At 34.6% G+C, this 26,640-nt stretch overlaps 1 protein-coding gene across 7 annotated transcripts in view; it reads left to right on the forward strand.

Annotated features, from left to right (window-relative positions):
- Positions 1-26,640, forward strand: part of galntl6 (polypeptide N-acetylgalactosaminyltransferase like 6) — a 727,623-nt gene that overhangs the window by 440,397 nt on the left and 260,586 nt on the right. For all 7 annotated transcript variants that reach the window (XM_073948271.1, XM_073948265.1, XM_073948277.1 and 4 more), the window contains one exon: positions 18,539-18,677. In XM_073948271.1, the coding sequence (XP_073804372.1) occupies positions 18,539-18,677 (139 nt within the window). The remainder of the gene's footprint in view (positions 1-18,538; positions 18,678-26,640) is intronic.

Here is a 26,640-nt window from a genome sequence, read left to right on the forward strand (position 1 = left end):
CCAGGGGTTTTTAACGTGTAACACACTGAAAACAAAAAATGTATGACAAAAGTCAGTACATCATATATTTTATGTTGCTTTAACTTATTTTAGTCTGTTTTGTAACATGAAATTAGCTCATTTTATGAATATTAATAATCAACAATAACGGTTTATTCTTAATTATTAATATTCCGGCTTAAGCTTCAGTCAGTTTGGTCAAACAAACATATGATTGTAAATGATCATGCTCGCGCGGCCGAGCGGATTCCCAGATTATGAATATTAATTATCAACAATAACGAATTATTATTAATCATTAATATTCCGGATCAATTTATTGTTAATTTGATCAAACGAACACAAGCAGAGCCGCCGCTCTTCCGAGCAGACACGGTAATCTATTCATTTAGAAAAAGGGAATTTAATTGCTACTTCTTGTGAAGTAGATTAATCATTCAAAAGTTTTAAACAACTTATCATAGCTAGGCAGGGTAATCTGTATTTCAGTGACATTTTCTCGTGAGGCAAACAATACAATTCATTTGATTAGAAATGGAATTTATTGACTAGTCAGACGTAACGAACAAACAAACGCACAAACATACATTAAACACAAAACAAAGGTAAACCACTTGGAGATATCGGGTCTATAGAACATGTAACAGCAAAGAGACATAGTAAAGCTAGGAAATATAGATTTCAGGTAAAAGAGTGACAAAACTTTCAGTTCCACCCGCACCATTAAGGACCACCGAGATTATAAAACACACCTTTTTGCTAAAAGGGGCACAGCTTAATCGCATAACTAAAGGTACCTGGACTTAATGCCTGGGATCTCTCTCTTTATGCGGGTCTTTTCCTGATGAAACTCCTTTTGATGTCCTTCTGGATGCGTGGAGTTTGTAATGCAGTTCGGACGAACACGATCGCAAACTTTAAACTGAGTTTTCTTTTGTCGGAAAATAAAGAAACGTGGCGGGAAAGTCCATGCGGCGTATGTAAGCCGCGTGGCCCGAAGGCCACCGACAATGATGTTCTTCTTAGGACGTTCTCTTTCTGCCCAGATGTTTGGGGGGAAGTGTGCTTATACCTGAGGGTCACGTGACAACCCGTACAGCATTCTGACCAATGATTTCAGGGGAAAGTTTGCGCGCGAACCCTTTCTTTGTCTCGAGGCTCCTCGTATGCAAATTTGAGTGTCCGCCCAAAGCATGCGGACAGGCATTTAATACAGGGGATTAAAGAATAAAGCAATGCTAGTTATGATCTTGCTATATGCATCATGTGCTGTAAAATGTCAGCAGAAACCCATCGGTACCAAACATGGGGGTTTTAAAAGTACATCGACATAATTTTTCACATCCTCATAATATTTATGCTTCAAAAAGGCCTAAAAGGCACAGGCATACAGGTTATAAGAGAGGTTACACAGGTAAGAAAACTCAGAAATGAGGTACAAAGTTTACAAAACATAACACTTTAGTTTTGTGCTGTTTCAGGATTTCTGAGTGCATTTTCTTTCTGTCAGAACAGCCTCGTGTGTGTGTGTGTGTGTGTGTGTGTGTGTGTGTGTGTGTGTGTGTGTGTGTGTGTGTGTGTGTGTGTGTGTATGTGTGTGTGTGTGTGTGTGTGTATGTATTTGGGCAGGAATGTCTTTGAAGCTTTTCTTGCTTATCTCTCCAGTCCCCCCTGAACAACTTAAGCTGTCACGAAAATCCAGACTTCTTGGAGCTAGGAGTCGTAAAACCTTCTGTTGACCAAAACCAGACCGTGATAAAATCCATAAGAAATTTTATCTGTGGACTGTACGCTACAGTTTGATTGATGTAAGTTAAGATTACTAGAAAAGTTAATTTGATTTAACTAAAGAACTTTTTACAATGCAGTTGCACCCAGTATGCACTGTAAAAAGAACTCAAACCCAGTGGTGTAAAGTAACTAATTACAAATACTCAAACTACTGTAAATGAGTAGTTTTCAATCAGAAATTGTAATTTACAAAGTAGTTTTATACATAAATGTGATAAATACTACTCTTCCTTGAGTACATTTTTAGTTCATTTTTGGTACTTTTACTCCACTACTTTCTTTCAACCTATTGTCACTACTTTTTTTTTTTTTTATGGGGATTAGAAAAATCTGTCCTGTGATTCCTCTCCAATCCAATCGCACACAAAAGGTATATTGCCTCATAATGAGCTACCTCAAGAAATGGGCGCTTTATAATTGCAGCAAACTGTTTGGAAGCATTTACACACATTGACCAAGAGACTGTTTAGATGCATGTCACTGGATTTGCATTTTGGTTGCCATACCTGATAAATAATTGTCAGTATTTTACGTCACTATGACGTTGGATTAAGATGTTGTCTCAAGGTTAGACTTTGGTCACTTTCCAACACCACCTTATTTAAAAAAAAAAAATATCAGTGTCATTTGATGTCATTATTGGACGTCAAAATAACATTGTCCTTAGGCACTAGACATTGAATTTTTTTCACCTGACGTCACAACCTAAATCTAACCTAATATTAACATCTTAGGATGTAGGCCTGCTCGGGAGTGCCCACAAGACAATCACTAAAACATTCTACATGCAAAGATGAAAGACTTGAGAACTATTCAGTTTCCATGCGCTTACCTCACACTTCTTTTTACGTTTGATCAGTACTTTATGTCAGATAGTCCACAAGATGTACATTTTGACAGCTGGCACAAGGAGAAGTAAGTTTTGCTTAGATAACACTTGTGACTATATTCACTGATAATGAAAATGGACATTGTGGTGGTTAAACACTAAATATAAATGGATTCAGTGCATAAAATGCTTTTTATAAAGATAAACAAGAAAAAAAATGTGTGCTCTGTCATTGCGGCTATTTATCTGCTGCAAACGTTGGTCGGTGTAGGTCTACAGCATGGAGAATACAACCAGCTGGTGGAGGAACTGGCAGAGGGGCACGTGAGATCTACTGCTTGTATTGGCTGTTGCTCACAAAAGTTGTTCTTCATTAAAACAAAGTTGAAGGATTCTTTGTTGTGTTGGACGCCAACAGTTGCCGTCACTTAGCTAGCTGAAAGTCGCCCAAAGTTCCTCTGGCATTCCAGATAAAAAAATATATGTGTGGGAAAAGTCTTCCACCTTCTACCACAGATGTCCTGTTCTCTCCAGTGGCTCCTCCTGGCAATAACAATACTGCCATTTCAAGCGCAACATTATGCTTTTTTAAAATAACTGTGTCCTAATTTGAGGAGAGCAAATGTTAGTAAATCATGTTGCAGGATTCTTTCATATACTTCCCTTTAATAAAGTTTGCAACTGACCAAGAAACTCCTACAGTTGCATATTCCGAAGGGTCAGATTCAAAAACAGAAATGTCCATCCCATTTCAGTGCTTTTCTTATCTGTGTGTGTTTAGTAAATAATGACAGTTTGTGGCTTGTGACATACGTATAAATGCCTGAACACTTAATACAGTTTTCCTGTAAACACTATGTTTTATTGATATGCTGGAATGATTTAATTAAAGGTGCAGTAGGTGCACCTGCCAAAATGCTCATGTTAGCAAGATAACTTTAAAAATGCACATCCCTCCCCTGCAGTCCAAAGCCACGCATCCTGAAGTCATGAAAGCTTACCGAATAGATGACCATAGATAACCTTATAACACTAGATTACTATATGTCATTCATCAGGTAGAAAACTGTATGGAGACATGCACTTTGTCAAGTGAAGTTGTGGACAGGTCTACAGGATTTATATTCGCACATATGAACTTTTTTCTTAGTAATATAATTTCAGAAAAGTATTGTTTGCAAACTCTAAATATTGAAATCTAATAATCAGCCATCGACTATAAAATACAACATTGTTTACAGTCCATTAAATAGTTCTAATTTTGTTTTGAAGTCATTCTTACGCGCTATTTCAGACACAATATGCAAAGTAACATTAAAGTGGGAGTGTGTCACAAATTGTCACTGATCTGTATTCATTTTTGAAAAAACTTCACTTTAGTAAAGCTGGCTAGGCGGAAGAGCGCTGTTTACTCATTGTCACAATCACAGTGATCTAATCCTTACAGATCGCTGGTAAACTCACAGATCACAAACTACAAATCCGCCAGTATATGGACTACAAAATCCAGTCATGCATCACACACTCACACCTGTTCCAGTTTCCCATTGATTAGACTCACACAGATGAATGTGCTCATGGCCTGATTACACTCACATATACAGCTCACTGTAACACCCTCATTGCAGAGTCTTGTTCATCTGTCAAGTTAACATTATGAGGCATTTTTCTTGCATTGTCCTGCCATGTTTTTGACCCTAGCCTAGTTTCTTTGTTTACGCTGTCTGCTGCCTGCCTGTATTGACCATTCGCCTGGTTTTCGACCATGTCTTTGGATTCCTTGCATACAACCGTTTGCCTCTGATGTCTGTCTGACCATTCTGTTTAATAAACCTGCATTTGGATCCGCACTTCCTTTTGTCAACATCTCCCTTGTGACACCTATGTTTTGTTATTCAACTACATAAAATCAGTTTAAAAAAGGAGTGCTAAAATGACACATTACACTTTCATTATCAAGATCATATTTCCTAGTTCCTCTGCGCCGTTTTTGCGTTGTGTAAATACTTTAAAATAAAATCTGACAAGTGTCTTTCACTTACAGTATACTCAGAATAAACGTGTGTAAGTAATATGAAACGTTCACATATCTTTTGCGAGTTCGTCATTGAAGGTGTAGAATGCAGGGAAAGCCCCTGTAAAGAGAAACACTGCAGCGCTGCTGAAGTTTGTGGCTGTTTCCAGCAGTTTGATGAATATAAAATTGTAGCTAAACTGTAAGCGATGCCAACAGCATTTCCCATTGTTTACATCCTTGTTTACATCCTCACTAGAACATACTGTTAATGCTAGACATTATGCATGTAATAGATCAATTATAACAAATACAAATACTTACAGGTTGTGGCTCACAATCCACAGCTTTGTTGGTTGGAGGAATTTTTAGCCAAATCCAGCACTGAGAGAGATTCTGGAAGTGACCTTTTTTTTTTATTATTTATTTTATTTTTTTACAATTCTCTGGAACATAATTAAAAGTTAAATTGTAAGCACTTACTGTATGTCTATGTGTCGTGTCCTTTCGAAGCCCAAATACAGAAACAGAGGAAGCTAATTACCTACTAAGAGGAAGTATTGTTTCTTCTAAAATGAGTTGATTGAATCTTGCATTTTCTACTTTGTATGAAATTTTTTTTTTAAAGAACATAAATAATAAAATAAATGATAATAAAGCAAGTCCCCATATGCGTCATTCTCTAGGTTAAGCAGCTATATTGGATTATTATTTTTTTACAACTATGCATGCTACCCCTGAAGCATAGAAACTTACCTAAAAGTGAGAAATACATTTTAATTACTTTAATAATGATTAAATTTAAAGTTAAATTAAAGTAAAGTTAAATATGTTTCCTTAGAGTTCATTTACAGCTGCGCACATTCTCCTGTCAATTTTTTTTCTCTCTTTTTTTATTCTATTGTAGATCCCAACCTTTGTGTAGGAAGTGGCGTACACATGTTTATATTCCCGTTTTGTGTATACACCACATTTATAAATGAAACCACTGGACTAGACCTTTCCTTTCCTATAATTGATACTCACTCCACTGAAAGCATATGGATACCTCACATTATTGCAGCACAAAGGACATCAGCCAGACTACAGAGGGATGATTTGATGATGATGACGTTTTCTTTATGGCTTTCATTTAGGATAGGACATTATTTGAGAAACCCTGCCAAGCTGTCCCTGTAAATCAACTGGTTGCCCCTGTGGCTAAAGAGACTTTATTGATCCATCTGAATTTACGGCTGGTTAATAATGTAAGGGTGTCTTTTTGTGGCGTTAAATTTTAGCTGCATTAGGTCCTGGGCAGTTAAGAATATAAACGGCTGTCAAGGTGCTTGCTTTTGTGTTTATTTTATGCAACAATTTCAGGTTTTCAAGGATGACCCAAGGTGCTTGATATGTTTTTTTGGCTAGCCAGGAATTTACAAATTCTTAGACTTGTTTACAGTGTATAGATCAATCAGTGGTGGATAAAATTAGATACCCTAGTGAAATATAACTTCAGTAGAATTATTAAGTATTCCTTTTCAATTTCACTCAAGTTAAAGGACAGAAATATTTCATTAGTAATGCACTTAAGTGTTAAAATTCAAAAGTACTTATTGTAAGTTATAATTAATCATAATTCAAGTGTGGAAACCAACAGAAAATAATTAAATATAATACACAGGCATTTCACAAAGTGGGCTTAAAAAGTTATTTTTATTTACTTCTCAAACAACTGTGACCTAAATTGAATTTTCATTTACATCATTTAATCATAACATTTGGTTTGGGATCTTAAATTTCAGACATTTAGTGCTGGACACTCGAGCTAGATGTAAAATATTTGACTAGTTTTGAATGAGTTTGTAAATTCAGTAAATTATTAACTAGAGACTCACACTGGCCAGATCAGTGACTCATTGACAGGACACTCACCTGTCAATTGAATCACCGAGTCAATAGGTGTATGACATTGCAGTAATTTGACACAATTAGAGAGCCGACAAGAGCTCTCTATGCTTTTTGAATTGCTCTCTTGGTAGTGTGATGTCTTGCACCGGTCTGTGCAGCAGTTTTCCAAGTCGAACAGACCTATTGACTCATTGATTCAAATGAAAAAAAAAAACAACAACAAAAAATGCTGATTCAAATCCAAAGTACCTAATAACTGGAGACTCACGATGGGGTGATCAAAATGAACGTTGTTTTACAATCCAAAAACGCAAGGCACACAACCTTTTTTGTGGACAAGAAAAAAAAAGTGTGGTGTGCTTTTTATGTCACTAAGCAATGACTGAATCAGCTGCAAATTGTCCACGACTGTTAATATTGCTATAATTTTAATATATATTAATATGGTAATATATTCAAGATTTGTGAAGTCACACAGCTATTGATAACTCAAAACAGCGACCGCTAGTCTCCCCATCTTCAAAAGTCTCCATAGTCATCTTGATAACACAAACATTGCTGTCACCTCAATGGAAACTCCGCCTCTGCTTTCATTTGATTGGAGAATAATTAAGACTCAACTGACGTAACTCGCTTTTTCTGCTTAGAGTTTATTTTTTCAACTGCAAGCGCAAAGCATGCAACAACAAAAATGCAAGACCCAGCAGGTGGTTAAAATGCGAGTCGCACAGGGTGCATAAGCAGCACGCAAAACGCTCACGGCCATTAGTAAATTGTTCAAAAGAGGCGCCTCTCAATGCAAAAAGTGTGTTCGATGTGATTGGTCCCTATGGCTGTTTCTCAGTACCAAGCATGCATAGTTCACATTTGCATCTTTGGAAGTTCAGACTTGTAAAGTTCGACTGCGAATACAATGAAGCAAATTTTTCAAAGACGTGCTATCTTTATAAATAAACTGCTAACTTAAGTTTAAAATAACTACATTCTTGCCTAAAAAACCTCTTGAAACTTACGTTTGTGGGTATTTTTTAAACCTGTGGGTTTTCACGTCTTTCAGAAACTTTCGATAGTTGGGTTACAATGTATTCTGGGAATCCTGTACTTCACAAGTTCTTACAAGTCACATTTTGATGTGTCATCGACAAAAGGGGTGGAGCAAGAATATCCAGGAGTTTTAACTGCACTTGGCAACATGTGCATTTTGAGTTGAAACAGTACTTCGGCAATGATTGATGATATTTCATGAGTACACAAGATCACACAGATTGAATTAATTGAGTCATTAAAAATGTAAACTAGGGACACACTCTTACTTGATAATTTGAATCATTTATATGTTAATTGGAGACACAGACTGGATAATTTTGATCATTTAAATCTTAATTCTAGACTCACTCTGAACTGGAGATTCTGATCATTTGAACTGTTTAAATGTTAACTGAAGACTCGCTCTGACTGGACCACTGGTATTGTAAATGTTAACTGAAGACTCATCGTGACTGTATAATTTGAATCTTTTAAACGTTAACGAGAGACTCGCTCTGACTGGATCATTTAAATAATTTAAATATTAATTGGACACTCACTCTGTCTGGATCATTTGAATCATGTAAATATAAGCTAGGCACCCCTCTAACTGGATCATTTGAATCATTTAAATGTTAGTTGGAGACTCACTCTGAATGGATCTTTTGAATCATTTAAATGTTGAGTGGAGACTCACTCTGACTGAATCATTTGGATTATTTCAATGTAAACCAGGGACTCTCTCTAACTGGATTATTTGAATAATTTAACCGTTAACTGAAGATTCGCTCTGACTGAATCATTTGAATAATTTCATTGTAAACTAGAGACTTCCTTTAAGTAGATCATATGAATAATTTAAATGTTAACTAGAGATTCGCTCTGACTGGATCATTTGAATCATTTCATTGTAAAATATGGACTCCTAACTGGACCATTTAAATAATTTAAATGTTAACTGGAGATTTGCTCTGACTGTCATTTGAATCATTTCAATGTAAACTAGGGACTCCCTTTAACTGAATTTTTTGAATAGTTTAACTGTTAGTTGGAGAGTCACTCTGTCTGGATCATTTGAATCATTTCATTGTAAAGTAAAGACTCCCTCTAAATGGTTAGTTTAAATAATTTAAATGTTAACCAAGGATTTGCTCTGACTGGATCATTTAAATCATTTCATTGTAAACTAAAGACTCTCTCTAATTGGATCATTTGAATATTTTAAATGTTAGTTGGAGACTTACTCTGTCTGGATCATTTGAATCATTTCAATGTAAACTAGAGACTCCCTCCAAATGGATCATTTAAATAATTAAAACATATACTAAGGATTCACTGTGACTGAATCATTTGAATAATTTCTTTGTAAACTAGAGACTCCCTCTAACTGGATGATTTGAATATTTTAAATGTTAGTTGGAGTATCACTTTCTGGATCATTAGAATCATTTCTAAATGAAACTATGGACTCCTTCTAACTGGGGCAGTTGAATAATTTAAATGTTAGTTGGAGACTTACTCAGTCTGGATCATTTGAATAATTTGAATGTTAGTAGGTGACTCATTCTGTCTGGATCATTTTAATCAAGTCAGTGTAAACTAGCGACTCACTCTGACTGGATCATTTGAATCTATTCAGTGTAAACTAGAATCATTTATTGGAGACTAAATACAGATACTTTTTTTAATTCAGTATTAGTTCAACATGAAAATGCTTTTAAATAATTATGATCAATAGTTGTTATGTATTTATGTAATGCAATGAAAACATAAAATTTCTAAAGCATAATAATGTTGCTTTAGCCGTTCCAGATTTACCATTTACTACCTAAATGCCTCTTAGGTGCCTGCATTTCTGTTTTGCTCAGTGCATTTTGACATGGCAGTACTTTTACATTAGAAATAATTTTTAACTAAGAAATACTCTTAAATCCCAGATGCTAAGTGCAAGTTCTCTTGGAAGCAAATAACTGTGTCCTTCAGGTGAAAGCTCTTTGGCTGCAGATAAGTATGAGAGGTATACAGAAAGAGGTTTTATAGACTACTGAAAGAAAAAAAAACTGAATTCCACTGTATTAGGCAGAGAGATTTGTCAGTTTAGGGGAGGATGGCTCTTCTGGCAGCCACAGACAGGACCACGTCCTCCTGCATATGGCCTACTCGTCCCAACTGTTCGGTGTTGACCCGTCACGTTTCTGTCAGAGGGCTTTCAGTGTGCACCATCTGTTGGTGACAAATCTTATGATGGCAGCCTCCATTATAAAAAGCCACCCGCTAATTTTCCATGAATCTAGTTCACTGGAGTTGGTAGTACATGAATGCCAGGGAAGAGTAATGGATGTGACCAGACCAGTTTGGACAGGGCCAACAAATTATATTGTAGATATGTTTGGGGAAATTGTAATTATTATAATTTTTTTAAATCATTTTTTGATACATACGCATATGCGAAGAGGCCGTTGTGACTCTGGTCAACTCAGACTGACAGTTGGTCCTTTAAAGCCAGCAGTCATTTTGAATAACACTGACAAGGAAGTCGTGGTACATATTACATTTCTAACTTAGAAACACAGTCACACACACACACACTTCAGGACTGGCTGTGCTATTTTAAAGTGAGTTATATAAGGGCGATTGCTCAAATTTGAATTTGAAAAACATGACTAATGACCCAATGGCTATCAGCGGGGGAACATTTTTTTTAGTATTTAAAAATGTATTATTAGTAGTAAGATCGCTTATATTTTTATAGTAAGTACAGGTCAGAATGTTTTTTTTTCTACTTTTACATAAGCAATATCACAGGAGTAGCAGTGCGATATGTCTGTATTTTGGCACCGTTGGAAGGCGTGCATTGGCACAAGGCTGCAGGCTGAGTGGTTTAGTCTCCCATCAGTGACAATACAGCCATATGGCAATGCTATGCATATAATGTCTAAAGTGATGACAAAAAAGGTGATTTTTGCTTACATTTTAAGATTATAAGGCTGAACGGCATGAAATGCCATCAGTCTACAGAGATTTCCCAGTATTTCTCTGATGCAATCGGGAGATCACAATAATTAATCCTGAGCAATGCAAAGCCAAGGCAATGCAAACACTAGCAGATTACTGTTGTGTTTGGGATAAGGTAAAACGCCTAACACATGTGGACCTTTCTTCTTTCTTTCTTTTTACTGAACTAGTCTGCAGTAACGAAAACAGGAGGCTCAATAGAAACAAACAGATGGCCAACCAAAAAGTAACTTAGGGTTATACAAAGAGTGGCCAATACAAAATACATATATTCCTGATCTGTGTCCAATCTCCCAAATACACTACAATTACTGTGGTATAAATACAGCACTGCAACATAAAAATAGAGAGATCGACTTACAATGTCAATCACCAATTTTATAATGATTTGATCAGCTGTTGTTTAAAATACTCACATCTTTTCTCCTCTAAGGACTTGTTATGCAGTCTTTCACCATCTTGTGGACAGACACCGTCAACCGTTTTTGCTCAATGACAGGATGATGGATGCGGATGTGCTGTATCTCAGAAATTATACATATTTAAAATAGACAATATCCTTATAAATAAACTTCATTCATTCATTTTCTTTTTGGATTAGTCCCTTTATTAATCCGTGCTCGTCACAGCGGAATGAACTGTCAACTTCTGCAACTGATGCCCTACCAGCCGCAACCCATCACTGGGAAACATCCACAAACACTCATTCACACACAAACACTACTGACAATTTAGCCTACCCAATGCATCTTTACTACATGTCTTTGGACTTGTGGGGGAAACCGGAGCACCCGGAGGAAAACCCACACGAACACGGGGAGAACGTGCAAACTCCACATAGAAACGCCAGCTGACCCAGCCGAAGCTCGATCCAGTGACATTCTTGCTGTGTGTTCTTTTTTGTTCGACAACTGCATTCTCGAACAAAAAAAAAGCTTCAAAAGTACATTTTAATGTCCAGCAGCTGTATTACCAGTCAAACTGTAGTGAGTTTAATCATCAGCTGTCACTCAATGTGGGCGTAGTAATACAGAAAAGTGAGGAGGCTGTACGAGTTTTGATATTGCAGAAAACCGTACGGCTATCAGCCAATCAGACTCGAGAACCAGACAGAAACGTTCTACAAACTAATAGATCTTGCATTAAATTGTATATATAAATATATACATTTATTTAGTAAATTATTATGTAAATTATTTTAAAAAAATGTGTTAGCAGTTAAAGATCGCTGGAGAACTACAAATTTGCCACTTTACCGAACTACAAATCCAATCATGCCCGGTACTCACACACCAGTTATAGATCACCCCTTGAATTTACACACACAGCTGCAGATCGTCCTCACTGATTACTCGGTCTATTTAAGCACCACAGAGACATTCATTCCTTGCTCTGTGTTGTTCCATGTTCTTTGCTTCAATGGTTCGCTCTGTCCGGTTTTTGATTCTTGGTTTTTGGAGTGTGATAGTTTTCTGCCTGCCCTGATTTTTGTCTCTTTCTTGGACTACTCTTTTTGGATTGCCACTGCTGTTTATGTTTTGTTCCTGTTTTGATCCCTGCCTGCCTTACCATTCACTAAATAAATCTGCTTGTGGAACTTTGTCTATGTTGCCAAACCTGCATCATAACAATATGTTTTATTTTATTTTATTTTATTTTATTTTAGTTTAGTTTAGTTTAGTTTAGTTTAGTTTAGTTTAGTTTAGTTTAGTTTAGTTTTGTTTTATTTATTTATTTATTTATTTATTTATTTATTTATTTATTTATTTATTTATTTATTTATTTATTTATTTATTTATTTATTTTTATTTTTTTGTGGTAAAGAAGGAGCTAAGCTGAAAGACAAAGCTCTCGATTTACTTGTCAATCTAAATTCCAACTCCAACACCTATGGCCATGAGCTTTGGGTCATGACTGAAAGGACAAGATCTCTGACATAAGCGGCCGGAATTAGTTACCTTCATAGGGTGGCAGGGCACACCCTTATAAGTAGGACAAGGAGCTCTGTCACCGTGGGAGAAGTAGTAGAGCTGTTGCTTCTCCACATCGAGAGAAGTCAGCTGTGGTGGCTCAGGCTCGTTTTGGATGCCTCCTGGACGACTACCCACGGAGGTGTTCCAGGCATGTCCCACCGGGAGGAGGCCTGGGGGAAGACCCAGGATACACTGGAGGGACTATGTCTCTTGGCCTGGGAATGCCTCGGGATCCCACCGAGGAGCTAGATGAAGTGTCTGGGAAGTGGGAAGTCTGGAGTTCTCACCTAAGACTGCTGCCCTGTGACTTGCCCTGGAAAATTGGATAAAATGTAATTTTTTAAAAATTTTATTTTATTTCCCAAAAACTAAATTAAAAATACAGAATTTTCATGCATGTATATTTACTGACCAATCCAACACTATTATCCACTAAATATGTTTAGCAGTGAAACATTTTTCTCTCTCTATCAAATCTGTAAAATCATTTGCTAAGTTGTACCTTTGACACAGTATGCGATGAAAATTGCATCAAAAATTCTTAAACTGTACATTCAAAGATGAACATCCTGTTGTATAAAATTTTACAATGTTGCATAGTCTACATCTAATTATGAAATTTGTGAGTACACAAATCAGAGGTCCAGCTGATCTAGTAAGGAACCAGTATTTATCTTATTGAATTCCTACAAGCTTAAAGAGTAAGATTTCCTCGCCTGTCAATGATCAAACCCACATTGCTTTCTGAAGCTTTGCCCCAAAAGTTCTGAAAACAATAATAAACTCTGCATGGAGCTGGTGTATAATGCTTAAGAGGCAAACACGTGTACACAGTTGCACTGAGGGCTCGTGCGTAGGAGTATTAAAATCTGTAATTTTGCTTTATGATTTAAATGTTCTGTTTAACTCTGTTATCGTGCCAGAAAATGCGAGAGGAGTGGGTGTGAAGTTATTGTAATTATGCACATGTCACAGAGAGATGACTTTTACTGAAGTGCACTAAGGGATGTGTTTAATGAACAAGGCTCGCAGACATGTATACACACACGCATATTTATATACATACATATATGCATACACTGATGCCGACAGAAACACAATTATCTGTTGTGCTGAATTATTTATTTCTCCATGCTCCTCATTAGCAGAGCTGGCAAGGACTTGCGAGAAAGCATGTGTTAATGATAACATCAATTTCCAATGTTGTATTTGGGTCAAAGATGTCCCATTTCAGTGTACGCATCAAATTAAATCTTAATTAATTTGGGGAAATTCAATCACAATTAAATAAGTGATTTCATGGACAGTATATGGACAATATCATAAAGCACATTAAGAGTGTGTTCATTAATATAGCCAATCACTTTTGTGGAACAAAATGAATATCAATATATGAATGAAATCCCTCCGTGTGTTGTATATAAAATGTTGTACGTTTTAAAGACAAATGGGATGATGATTATTTTTTAAATGATCAAAACATTTTTGCGGACAAAAGGGTAAATTCTAGATGTTCAAAGAATAGTGGGATGGTATACTGTAAATAATGTCAAATATTTGTATTTCGGGGATTCCATTGGGATCCTTAAGTGGAGTATTTTAATATTCTGTCAAATGACTATTGTTCTAATAATGTTGGGAAAATAAATCAATTAAATGAATGAAACTCTCCAGGTGACATCAAAATGTAAAAAAAATCAATACATGCATTATAAAAAAAAGTGAAGACCACTTTTTGTGACATCAAAATAGCCACCTTTATTTTTGTGTTTGTTTGTTTGTTTATTTTTTTATTTTATTAACATTGTTTATTTATTTATTTATTTATTTATTTATTTATTTTTGATAGATGTATTTTATTATTCACATTGTTCATTCAACCATTTATTTATTTATGTAATTATTAATTAATTCATTCATTTATTTATTTAGTTTGTTTGTTTATTTATTTATTTATTTTTAGTTAATTAATTATTTATTTATTCATTATGTTCATTCATTCATTCATTCATTCAATCATTCATTCATTTATTCAGTTTGTTTAGCTGTCTGCATAGGCACCTTTATTTATTTATTTATAATATTTTTAATAAATGTATTTATTTATTCACATAGTTCATTCATTCATTCATTCATTTATTATGTATTATTATTCATTTATTCATTTGTATTATTATTTATTCAGTTTGTTTATTCATTCATTAATTTATTCATTTATTTAGTTTGTTCAGCTGTTTGCATAGCCGCCTTTATTTGATTTTGTATTTAATTATTTATTTATTATTATTATTTAAATAACTCTATTTATTTACATTGTTCATTAATTAATTCATTTATTTTTTTTCATTTATTTAATCTTTTTTAATACATTTATTTTTATATTTACATTATTTAATTATTAATGTTCATTTATTAATGTTCATTCATTCATTCATTATTTATTTATATTTATTTATAATTTAACTAAATCATTTATTTATTCAGTTTGTTCTTTCATTCATTCATTTATTCATTCATTCATTTAGTTTTTTTTAGCTGTCTGTCTGTTACTTGTTCCTGTTAAATGTTCTGATGCTATTAAAATATAAAAATATACCAGTAGCATTAATAGACCAAAAAGGCAGAGAAACCCCTTGTTATGAAGGTCTTTTTTTCTCAACTTTTTTTTTTTTTTTTTAGAATATCAGTAGATGCATCTGACAAAAAGTCAAAGACCCCATATGATTTGTTTTGTTTTGCAAACAGTCTATTTTGTGCACTTCAAAGAGGAACTCTTGCATTGGATTTTCTTTTCTCCACAACAGTGTTTATTTGTAGATCAGACAAAAGATCTGTAGGAATGCATTAATTACATTGGTATGATGGCGGTTTGTTTTGACTCAAGCTCTCAGAAAGAAATTCCTCATAAGAGTATAAAACAGTCAAAGCTGCAATGTTTGTAAATCTGCTATGCTCTATTCAAAAAAAATAATAATAATAAATAAATAAATAATAATTATATATATATATATATATATATATATATATATATATATATATATATATATATATATATATATATATATATATATATACATATTAATAAAATTCAGTTCGAACGTTTCGTTAAAGGAGCAACATCACAAGTAATTAACATTTTTCATCAATATCAGATCTGTTCTGCAAGTAAATGAGAGAATATTGCTGTCAGCACCCTGTAGTAGGATTGTTGGCTCAGTAATGAAATATTAGTTTATGTTAATGAGGCTTTTTGTTTCAAGCTCATTTAAAGCTATAGCGATACAATTTTTTGAACAGTTCTGGAATAGCATTCTTTTTAATAGTTAGACTATATTTAGAGAATGGAAGCATTGGAAATGGTCTTTTTTACTAGCTGTCTTGGTGGTTTCAGCATTCATTTGGCATTTGAAATACTCGGGAGAGGATAAAATGTTGTTTAATGGTTCAGGCAAGCAGCTGTTTTCAGGAAGATATTAGTGGCACTGTTCGGTCAATTACCTACTCAGGACACAAGAAAAGCATAGCAAGTAGAATCATTTCTGATGAAAAGGTATATTGCTGCCTCCATTTCTACCACAGTGCTTATTTTCCTTCTTGATTTTTCAGAACTGCAATGTTATGTTCTGCTTTAGACTTATTCTTAGCAACTAAGATAAAATGAAAACATTTATCCTCTCACTCTTGTTATATTCTCATGCTATTATCATTCATTCATTCATTCATTCAGTCATTCATTCATTCATTCATTCATTCATCAAAAAAGTCTCACACTCTAATTTTTACAACACTCATTGTGGATATGTACCCTGGTCTACTTTTTAGGAAAACCACAAATATGTAACTTGGACTATGTCTTGCTGCATTTGCTAAACAAATGCTATGAAGTCACCACAGACAGCTTCTGTTCGTTTTCGCATTACAGCTGAAAGCTTATCTTTGTATTTGCTTTTTCGGTGTTACCGAGTCTGCTCAGTAGCTTGCCGTTAGACAGTGTAAGCCAATGGACTTGGATGTGAAGCAATGAATAACAGTGAATGTTCAGTAAGTAATGGTTCCAGAAACCCTGTAAAGAAAAGCCAAAAAAAAAAAAAAAACTAAATTAAATAAATAAATAACAGGCTAAAAACATGGTAAAATCTAAAAATGTGGTAAAATAACGTGGCCAGGACGGCTTTTCTTTTTTTAGATAATTTTTAAAAACACTATTGGTTAGGTTAAGGAAAGGGGTTGGAGGATGGGTCAGTTGGTCAGTCATTCAGTCAACATCAAGCCAGTAGGTTGAAATGTATAGTGTACCCTCTGTTGGATGTTCATGAAAAGATGATGCACAAATGGCATGTACAAGAGAAATTTGAGATTAACCTCTGGTGGAATTGCAAAAACAAAAACTGCAAGCAGATATACCTCCGGGTACGTATTTCACTACCCCTAGAACTGTAGACCAGGGCACGTATCCACAATTTTAGATTGACATTTTAGGGTCAGGATTCTGTGGTGGCCAATCCATGTGTAAAAAATGATGTCAGCATCCCTGAATCATTTTCACAATTTGAGCATGATGAATCCCGGCATTGTATCTTGTATCATGAGAAAAGAAAATCCACTGATTGAATAACTTGGTCACTAAGTATGTTCAGGTAGTCAGCTAACCTGATTCTTTGGACACATAACACAGGTAAACATAGACCAAACTCAACTTTAGCATCCCCAGATCATAGCACTGCCCTCACAGGGTTTTATCATGATGAGTTCCTCACTGATAAGTGGTTTTCTTAGGGCTAGTCTTATGAGTTCCTTTTACGTTGTGCAGGTTGTAATGTACATACTTTAAGTATTTAAACATAGCTACAGGTTTTAATGTTGTTTTTATTAATTGATCTCTCCAGATGGTTTGATTTTGTTCCAACCACAATTTTTTTTCCAACCACATTTCTTTCTTAAAGATGAAGTTTCCCCACTATTCTTAGCCATGAGTTTTACTGTTGAGTTTTTAACAAAGCCATGAGTTTTACTGTTGTTTTTATTATTTGATCTCACCAGATGAGTCGATTTTGTTAATTCAAGACTTTTTTTTCCAAGCACATTTCTTTCTTAAGGATGAAAGTTCACCAATATCCTTCCAGTTCATAATGCATTAGACTGTTTTAACCCAATTTTAGTACTTTCAACAATCTCCTGAGATATTTTCCTTGCTTGATGCATGCCAATTATTTGACCCTTCTGAAACAAATGAACATCTTTTTCCGCGACTACAGGATGTGTCTTCCAACATGGTTGTTTAAAAAATAAGAAGCTATTCTCTGCATTTGTTAGGGTTAAATAACTTTTATATCTGAAACTAAATAATTCATGCAGGAATTATCCAGTGGAAGCTCTTACTTATTTGCTTAGTGAAATTCAGGCTTTGATATACTGTATTATTTTTATTTTATTTTGATGTTCTGTGGATAATATACACAGTACACAAACATATAATATGTGATAAACATGGCTAATTTTAGCTGCACGTAATTGAGATTAACTATTCAACAACAGAAAAATACTATACACTATATTGCTTGGAAAAAAAACAGCACCAGAAAAGAAAACCAGACAATTTTTGGTATTGCACGAAAGTGAGTAGATGATGACAGAATTAAATTTTCACTTGAAAAAATTCCTTCAAGTAATGAAAAGTAGGGTTTCCATCAACTTTGGCAGGCAGAGGTAGCGAACAGACCATAATGTGCTCTGCAGAGCCAGCAACTCCGTCAGCATGTTAAGCCTTAGTATTGGAGTGTGTCTGGTCAGCATTCACTGGTTAAGCTGCTTCAGCTGTTCAGTCATAAAATAATAATAATAATGAAATAAACTGTCAGTTCTCGCAGTGGTGCTTTCTATCTTTGGAGTGCCGATGTGTGTCATTGTTAGTACACACATGCTCACCTTGCCAACAATCCTGTTCGTGCTCTGAATGCTTATTGATGTCTGACTGCATCTGTTTTATTTTGGTTTTTTTAGGAAAAGGAGAGCATGGAAAGCCATACCCGCTTGTTGAGGATGAGTGTGATGACTCTGTGTACAAAGAGAATGGTTTCAACATCTACGTCAGCAACAATATCGCTCTGGATCGCTCGCTTCCTGACATCCGACATCCAAAGTGAGTAGAGCTGATTCTTCACCGCCTCCAGAGCTGCACAGCTTGAGCGAGACATCAGTGTTTTAACCATCCGTGACAGGCCACATTTGCGCAATGTGTTTTAATTAATGATTTTGTCCTAAATGAGGAATGAATCTAATTAGGATTAATTAGCTTGGTGATTTCAAGGCTGATAGATTTTTTTTTCTATACATTTGCTGTCATATAAAAGCAAGTGAATACAGGCAAAATATTTAATAAAAAAGGTTGCTCTGTACTGTAAATAAACCTGCTTTTGTGACTTGTGTCATTTTAGGAGTATGAAACTATATGTTGTATAAAAATAATATATAGGAGTACAGTGCATCCACAAAGCATTCATAGCGCTTCACTTTTTCCACTTTTTTTTTGTTTTTTTGTTACAGCCTTATTTCAAAATGGATTAAATTTATTTTTCTTCCACAAAATTCTACAAACAATACCTCTTAATGACAATGTGAAAAAAATAGTTTTCTAATTGTTGCAAATTCATCAAAACTAAAAAAACTGAAAAATCACATGTACATAAGTATTCACAGCCTTCGCCGTGAAGCTCTAAATTGACTTCAGGTACATTCTGTTTCCACTGATCATTCTTGAGATGTTTCAGCAGCTTAATTGGAGTTTACCTGTGGTAAATTTAGTTGCTTGGACATGAGGTCTCAGGGTTGACAGTGCATGTCAAAGCACAAACCAAGCATGAAGACAATAGGAATTAACTGTAGACATTCAAGACAGGATTCTCTTGAGGCACAAGGCTGGGGAAGGTTAAAAAAAAAGTAACCTTACATGAAAACTATCTGTGCAGCAATCCATCTATCAGGTCTAGGTAGAGTGGACAGACAGAAGCAACTCCGCACCTGGGATTTGCCAAAAGGCATCTGAACGACTCTCAGACCATAAGAAACAAAATTCTCTGGTCTGATGAGACTAAAATTTAACTTTTTTAGAGTGAATGCTAAGAGTTGTGTGTGAAGAAAACCAGGCACCACTCATCACCAGGCTAATATTATACCTACAGTGAAGAATTTTTTTGAGTGGCCCAGTCAGAGCCCAGACCAAAATATTATTGAAAATCTCTGGAGAGATCTAAAAATGGCTGTACAGCGCCACTTCCCGTCCAACCTGATAGAGCTTGAGGGGTACTGCAAAGTGATGGGCAATGGCAAAAATTAATGGGCAAAAATTCATTATGGGGTATTGCGTGTAGAATTTTGAGGAAATAAATTAATTTTTATCCATTTTGGAATAAGAAAAAAAAAGTGGAAAAAGTGAAGCGCTACGAATGCTTTCCAGATGCACTGTAAGTCCATAAAATTACAATACTTTCAGTTTAATATCAGGTTTTTGTACAGTAATTACAACAGTAATTGTACGCAATACACCAACCCAGATGATATCACTACAAATCAGTGCTTAATTTGTAAGTTAATAATTCCCAGAACAAAACCAGGAAATAAAAGTTACCGTGACCGACGTCCACGAAACAATTTCAGTTTTCCCAGAATATGACATCATTAAACGTTGATAGTGCAAAAAAGAGCATCCCATTTTTGAACAGTCTTTAATTATGTTGTGCCATATAACGTTATAAGTCAGTCATGGATAATAAAAACATGTAGCTACAAACATAAATCAGAAAAAACAATCACTATTCAGTTGACTATTATGTTCCAGGTGAAAAAAACATATTAAATGCCTCAAAAGCTCACATTTACCTCTTCTGTCATGTTTTTTGGCGGACTTAAGATTGCTTTGCTTCTGTCTCCCACTATCCTGATCCAGGGATGCATTTACATCTTCTCAAGATTACTTGATCAGGCTAATTGGGTATATGCCGAGCTAGTGTTCTTTCCCATACTGATAAACTTCCGGTGAACGGTTAATGTGACTTTTTCCCATTTTATACTGTTCCTTTTACAGCATCGATGTTGTAATGTAATTCATAAACAATCAGTTAAGTAGACTTTGGCATTCGTTAAGTTGCTTAAGCGTAAAATGAGACAAAAGCCTATTACTCCCACAGACCTGTAAGGATCGACATTGAACATACTGGGGTAAAATGAATGTTCATATTTTAAAGACATGGCGAGGAAAATGTAATTTAATGCAGCGCTTCTTGTACAATCTGAGACCCACTTTATAGCAGATAACACTCAGCCAGTGGAGATCTTAAACACGCTGATTTTGCAATGGTATACAGTTCACCAGAAACACTTAACCCAGGTTACTGTCAAATTAAAAGTCCTTTAGCATACTTTGGTATACCTATTGTTAGATTTTACTCGTGGTTTTAAAAAGTGAAAATATGCTTGTCTGCCTCTTTGCCGTTTTGAAAATGCAATTATTATTTAGATTGGCCACTGTGCCATTACTTATTTTTGCTGCTCACTGTGTTCGAAACAATAACCACCAACCAATGAGAGAGATTGTAAACAAAAAAAAGCCAATTGGCTCAACATATTGTTGAGGGCCAATTGTTGAATGTGACTTTTGCTTCAACTTGTGCATGGTGACTACCGTAATGTGTGTGTGTGTGCACAATTCAATTGCCTTCAATTGCCATTTTCACATTCTTTCCCTCTCTCCCTCTTTCTCTCTCTCTCTCTCTCTCTCTCTCTCTCTCTCTCTCTCTTTCTCTCACACTCACACACACACACACACACACACACACACACACACACACACACACACACACACATAGGTATTCACCACACACAAGTGAATACCGGATCCATTAAAATAAATACAAGAACGCAAAACACTAATTCTGACATTTTCCAGAAAAGAATCCGACAAGATCTAGCTCAAATTAAGTACTGCTTCAAACTGTTAAGAAAAGTTAATAAATGTAATGATTTTATTTCAAACATCTTCGATCATCAGTAGGATTCTGCTGTAAAGAGGGTGACAGTGGCTTAGTGGTTAGCACTGTCACCTCAGCTAGAAGGTTGCTGGTTTATGTGTTCTCCCCAAGTTCGCATGGATTTCCTCTGGGTCCTTCGGTTTTCCCACAGTCTAAAGAATAAATTAGTCATAGTATATGTGTGTGTGAATGCAAGAGTGTATGGGTGTTTCCTAGTAATAAGTTGTTGGCTGGAGGGCATTTGCTGCATAAAACATATGCTGGAATAGTTGGCGGTTCTTTGCGCTGTGGCAACCCCTGACAAATAAGGGATTAGCTAAAGGAAAGTAACTGTAACTATAAGTAACTGTGCAGCAGTTTGTTTTACTGAGCCTAGCACTAACCTAACAGGTTTGTGCTAAAGGAACACACATGCATTTTTATAACACCTTTATTAAGTGATTGTATGAAAAATATTAAATTGCTAATTTTAAAATATATATTAAATTGTATATAATTTATAATGGCGACACAGTGGTGCAATGTCTGTTGTCTCACTGCAAGAAGGTCAGTGGTTCGAGCCACAGCTGGGTCAGTTGTCATTTCTGTGTGGAGTTTGTATGTTTTCATTTACAAATTTATGCTATCAAACTTGAGCAGCACTGTAGTGTGGCAGGAATTATACACTAAACAATGACTGGACTAGAAGTCTTCTAGCTGAAATTATCGAAACACATTTTCATATAGGTGATATGATTATAAATAAACCACCTATTTGCATTCTACAAAAAGGACATTTTAACATAGTCTTAAATAATTACATGGTTTAACAGTTGCAGTATTTGTCAAGCTGTAGTGAGTTTAGTCAGTAACACTTTACAATAAGGTTAGTTAATGCATTTACTAACCTAAGCAAACATTGAAAAATGCATTTACTACAGTATTTATTCATGTTCAGGACCGTAATATATATCGTAAGTTATTTTGTTTGAAAAGTTCCAGATTTGTCTTCGGTACTGACTAATCTAATGTATGCACAGATATTGTACAGCTTCCTATTAAAAATATGAATCTAAAAGATAGATTTGTGAGGGGTGTACTTATATATGCTGAGCACTATATGATGTTTAGAGTGTTTACATGGTCATAATACAGCAAGTAATACAACAAGCACTTAGTTGAGGCTAGCTTTTGTAGCTGGACATTGCTTACAACCTTGATGGGTGAACATTAGCCAGTGGGGGAGTGTCTTTTGTCTTTTCAAGTGTGAATAATTCATGACCATTGTCACTCCCATGAATACAGCTGAGATTACCTAAAATAGACTTTACAAAATGAAAATCATTGTAATGTTTTTCTTTAAATGAGAAAACAAAATAATGTTGACGTAATTGTGGAGTAAATATTCTATCCTACAAGACTGTTTATGATATCTTTTTTATATAAAATATTATAGATACACGCAGGCATGTATATTAATATTTCTTACATATTAGTGTAGCACAGTTTGTGCTGAATGCAAAACATACATGTTGGCTAATACTATGTAGTTAGTAGACCCCTGAAGGTTAAAACATCAGTTAATGACAAAACATTTGTACATTGTTAGTTGATGTTAAATCATGATGTGAATGTTAACAATCATTAATTTAGATGTTAATAATGCTTTAGCAATATGATTAATTATGATTGATAAATGCTGTACAAGTATTGTTCATACATAATTCGTGTTAGTTAATGCATTTACTAATAAACCTTATTGAAAAGTGTGACCATTTATTCTTCTGACACTTGCCGTGAGTGCACTGGTACACATATGTGAAGAGGCTGATCAGTGCTGATGCTAGTATAATTTCACACAGCTTTCAGTCAATCAGATTTGAAAACCAGAAAGAACTGTTCTATAATTTGAAACGAGAGCAGTTATTTTACATTGTAATACCTTTTTAATTGTTGTTTTACAGTGTTTTAATCAAATAAATACAGCATATATATAATACAGATACTCTAAACCATGCTAAAAACGCAAACCCATGAATACTAGTGTCTGACATTTTGACTGAAAAGTAATTCCGAATACACTTACTAGCAGTGTTAGTGTGGTCTACTGTCCATCTGAAGTTCTTCTTTTACATGTAAATGAGCTCCTTGATGGATAGATATTTAATTGTCCTCTGAATGCTCTGCGCCATTAACTTCCCTTGAATGTGTCCACTGCCATAGATTTTCCTTTGGCAAGGACAAATCTCTTTATAACTCCTTCACCAAAGAATGTCTGCAGGAGGACCCATTCGTTACAGGCTTGTCGATAACTAAAATATCATTTATTTTGCCTGATCAGACTCAAAGCTGCAGTCTGTAAGTTTTTTCTCTTGGTCACCATGGCTGTTTTAAAGATGCAATTGCAGTTAAATGTGGAATCATTATCTTTACATGGCTTGTGGTTTGGCATGGCTCTTCTTTGTGGATGAATCTAATGCTCGGATCATTGCCATAAATAAGAATATTTACAAGAAATTTTCATCTGAACAAGATAGATGTCTGCTACATTTGTTCTACTCAACTGAGAAAGAAGTAGTCAAAAAAAAAAAAAAAAAACACATTACAGTGGATCATGCTACCAGTGGGTGATTAAATCTACGCTGTAACAAATGTAATGACAAAATTTCAAGACAATACATTTTTTTTATGTTTCTTTAACTTATTCTACTAAGTTAATCAGGATTCAACTACATTTTTAAGATATGCAAACAAAGTTTTAGTTTTTAGTCAGAATTATTTATTCTTTTGATTATTTTATTTATTTATTTTTTACAGTGATGGCTGATATCACACCAAACCTTGCAAATTATGATTATTGTTATACTTTAATCTTACATTGTAATGTTAACTAAATCACCATTGTGTTAGTTGTGATATCAGGCATCTCTAATTGTTGTAAAATTCAAATTTATTACATTTAAATCTTCCAGTCTATTAGGTAAGACTACTGTATGTACACAGATTAGACATAATGCAAAGATGGTCTATGGCAAGTTCAAATTTCAAGAGAAAACTATAGTGGCTGATTTAACCAGCCTGGTTTCTTTAGAAAACGTAAGTATTTTACGTTTTGTCAGTATAGTGGCTAATTCATACTAATTTAGTCGCACATTTCTCTGGATTTAGATCTTTAATCTTAAATAAAAATATGTCTTTACCATATGTTGTTTTTTAACAATATCTTTAATGATGTAAACTAGACTCAAGTAAGGTCATTACCTCTTTTTTTTTGTTTGTTTTTTGGATTACAAATAAGGCTAAAGAAATATCCTTTAAATTACTTCATAGAGTTTATCCTACAAAAATATTTCTACAAAAATGTAAAATTGATATTGATTTAGAAAGCTTTTTTTGTGAAACTATTTCACATTTATTTTGGTCTTGCCAATATACTCGACTTTGTGGATAAATGTTGAAGCTTTTATTGCTCATAATATTTTAAAATAGTTTTTCTTATCCTATAAACAAATGACTTTGGGTTATTAAGTTAAGGATCGCTCTTTAAAAGATGTATTGTAAACTTTATTTTATTATTATATAAATTTCACTTGCATAAATCCAAGTTTGTCAAAAGCAAACCTCTATTCATGATGCTAGAAAAAGAGGTTCAAAGATATATAAAAGTGATTTCTAAGTCTAAAATTAGAAAGGCAACTGAAACAGTTAATATTTGCTCCGCCTTTAACATTTTTGCATAAAAATGTTTGTGTATATGCATTTCCTGTAGTAAAATTGCAGTTAATAACTCTTGTTTATAACCAAAATCGAAAAAGGTGTGTATATTTGTTTGTATTTTGATAATTATGTACTCTATGTACCCTATTATGTAAAATTATGTTTTTTTTTTTTTAGATATATTTTTTATTTAATAAATTTTTTCTCATTTATTCTATTATTGTTAAAATATGTTAAGTGATTTTGTTGTATAAGAAAACAGTATATGCTGGTTCTTGTTCAGTCATACAAAACTTTTTAAAAGTTTTAGTTTTAAAAAGAAAATGTGGGACCCAACCCCACCCCTAAACCCATCCGTCATTGGGTGAGGAGCAAATCGTACTAAATTGTACAAATTAGATTGTAGAAACTCATACAAATTAGCCACTAAAACAAAAAGACTCCCCATGGATAGCATTGGATTTAATATAAATATAACAAAATTATAATATAAATATAACAAATATAACAAAAAAGCCAACTTAAAATCACAGCAGCACAACACAACAGAGGCAAGCCAAATTTTTATTTTGTTTAGTCTCTTTTTTCGGATTTCACCACAGCGGAATGAACCGGCAACTCTTCCAGCATATATTTGTCCTATTAAGCTAAAGAGAATTGGCACACCAAGGGGTAAGGGGAAGGTTGAATTAGTAGAATTGGAATTGGGCTAAAAGCATTACTAAAAACAGAAGTAATATATTATGTTTGTGAATGTACTGTATGGATTTAGATTTTAGTAGTCTTCAGATTTTTCTGTTTTTCAGCTCAAAATTAAAAGAATACACAAACATGTATTTCTAGAAAATAAAGATAACAATACACTTTCTGCATGAATACAGTGAATCTTTAAGTTTGAACTATGTACAGTTTGTTTTTGAGCCTGCATTTTTGAAAATTCACCACCGCTTTTCACTTGAGAAAACATGGAATATGTCCAGTTTCTTCAGCTTGTTTGTTAGCACAAACTGTAGCAGCAGCAGTATCTCTGTATCTCTCTGTTACCTGCATTAAAAGTGAATACCCAGGAATGCTGGCTCTCGCTCTGAGACAGTTATTCACATTCTGTCTACTGGCAGCTTCCACACTGAGCGCCACAGGCTTTTATAGGGGATGTAAATAAAAGCCCCACACCAGGCACTTCACCGGAACACTGTCTGCAGCGCTTGAAAGGGGTTTACACAACTTTCCAGCTAACAGCAGGAAAGCAACAAGACAAACTTTTCTAACCAAGGTGATGTAGGGAAGATTTTCAAACCTTGTTACGGCACTAATAACACATTTTAAAGATGTTTTATTTGAATTATCAAACCCTTGAAGCATGGCAAGGCGGTAGCAAATGCT

Source organism: Danio rerio, chromosome 1 (assembly GCF_049306965.1).
Source record: "Danio rerio strain Tuebingen ecotype United States chromosome 1, GRCz12tu, whole genome shotgun sequence".
Taxonomy (NCBI): Eukaryota; Metazoa; Chordata; class Actinopteri; order Cypriniformes; family Danionidae; genus Danio; species Danio rerio.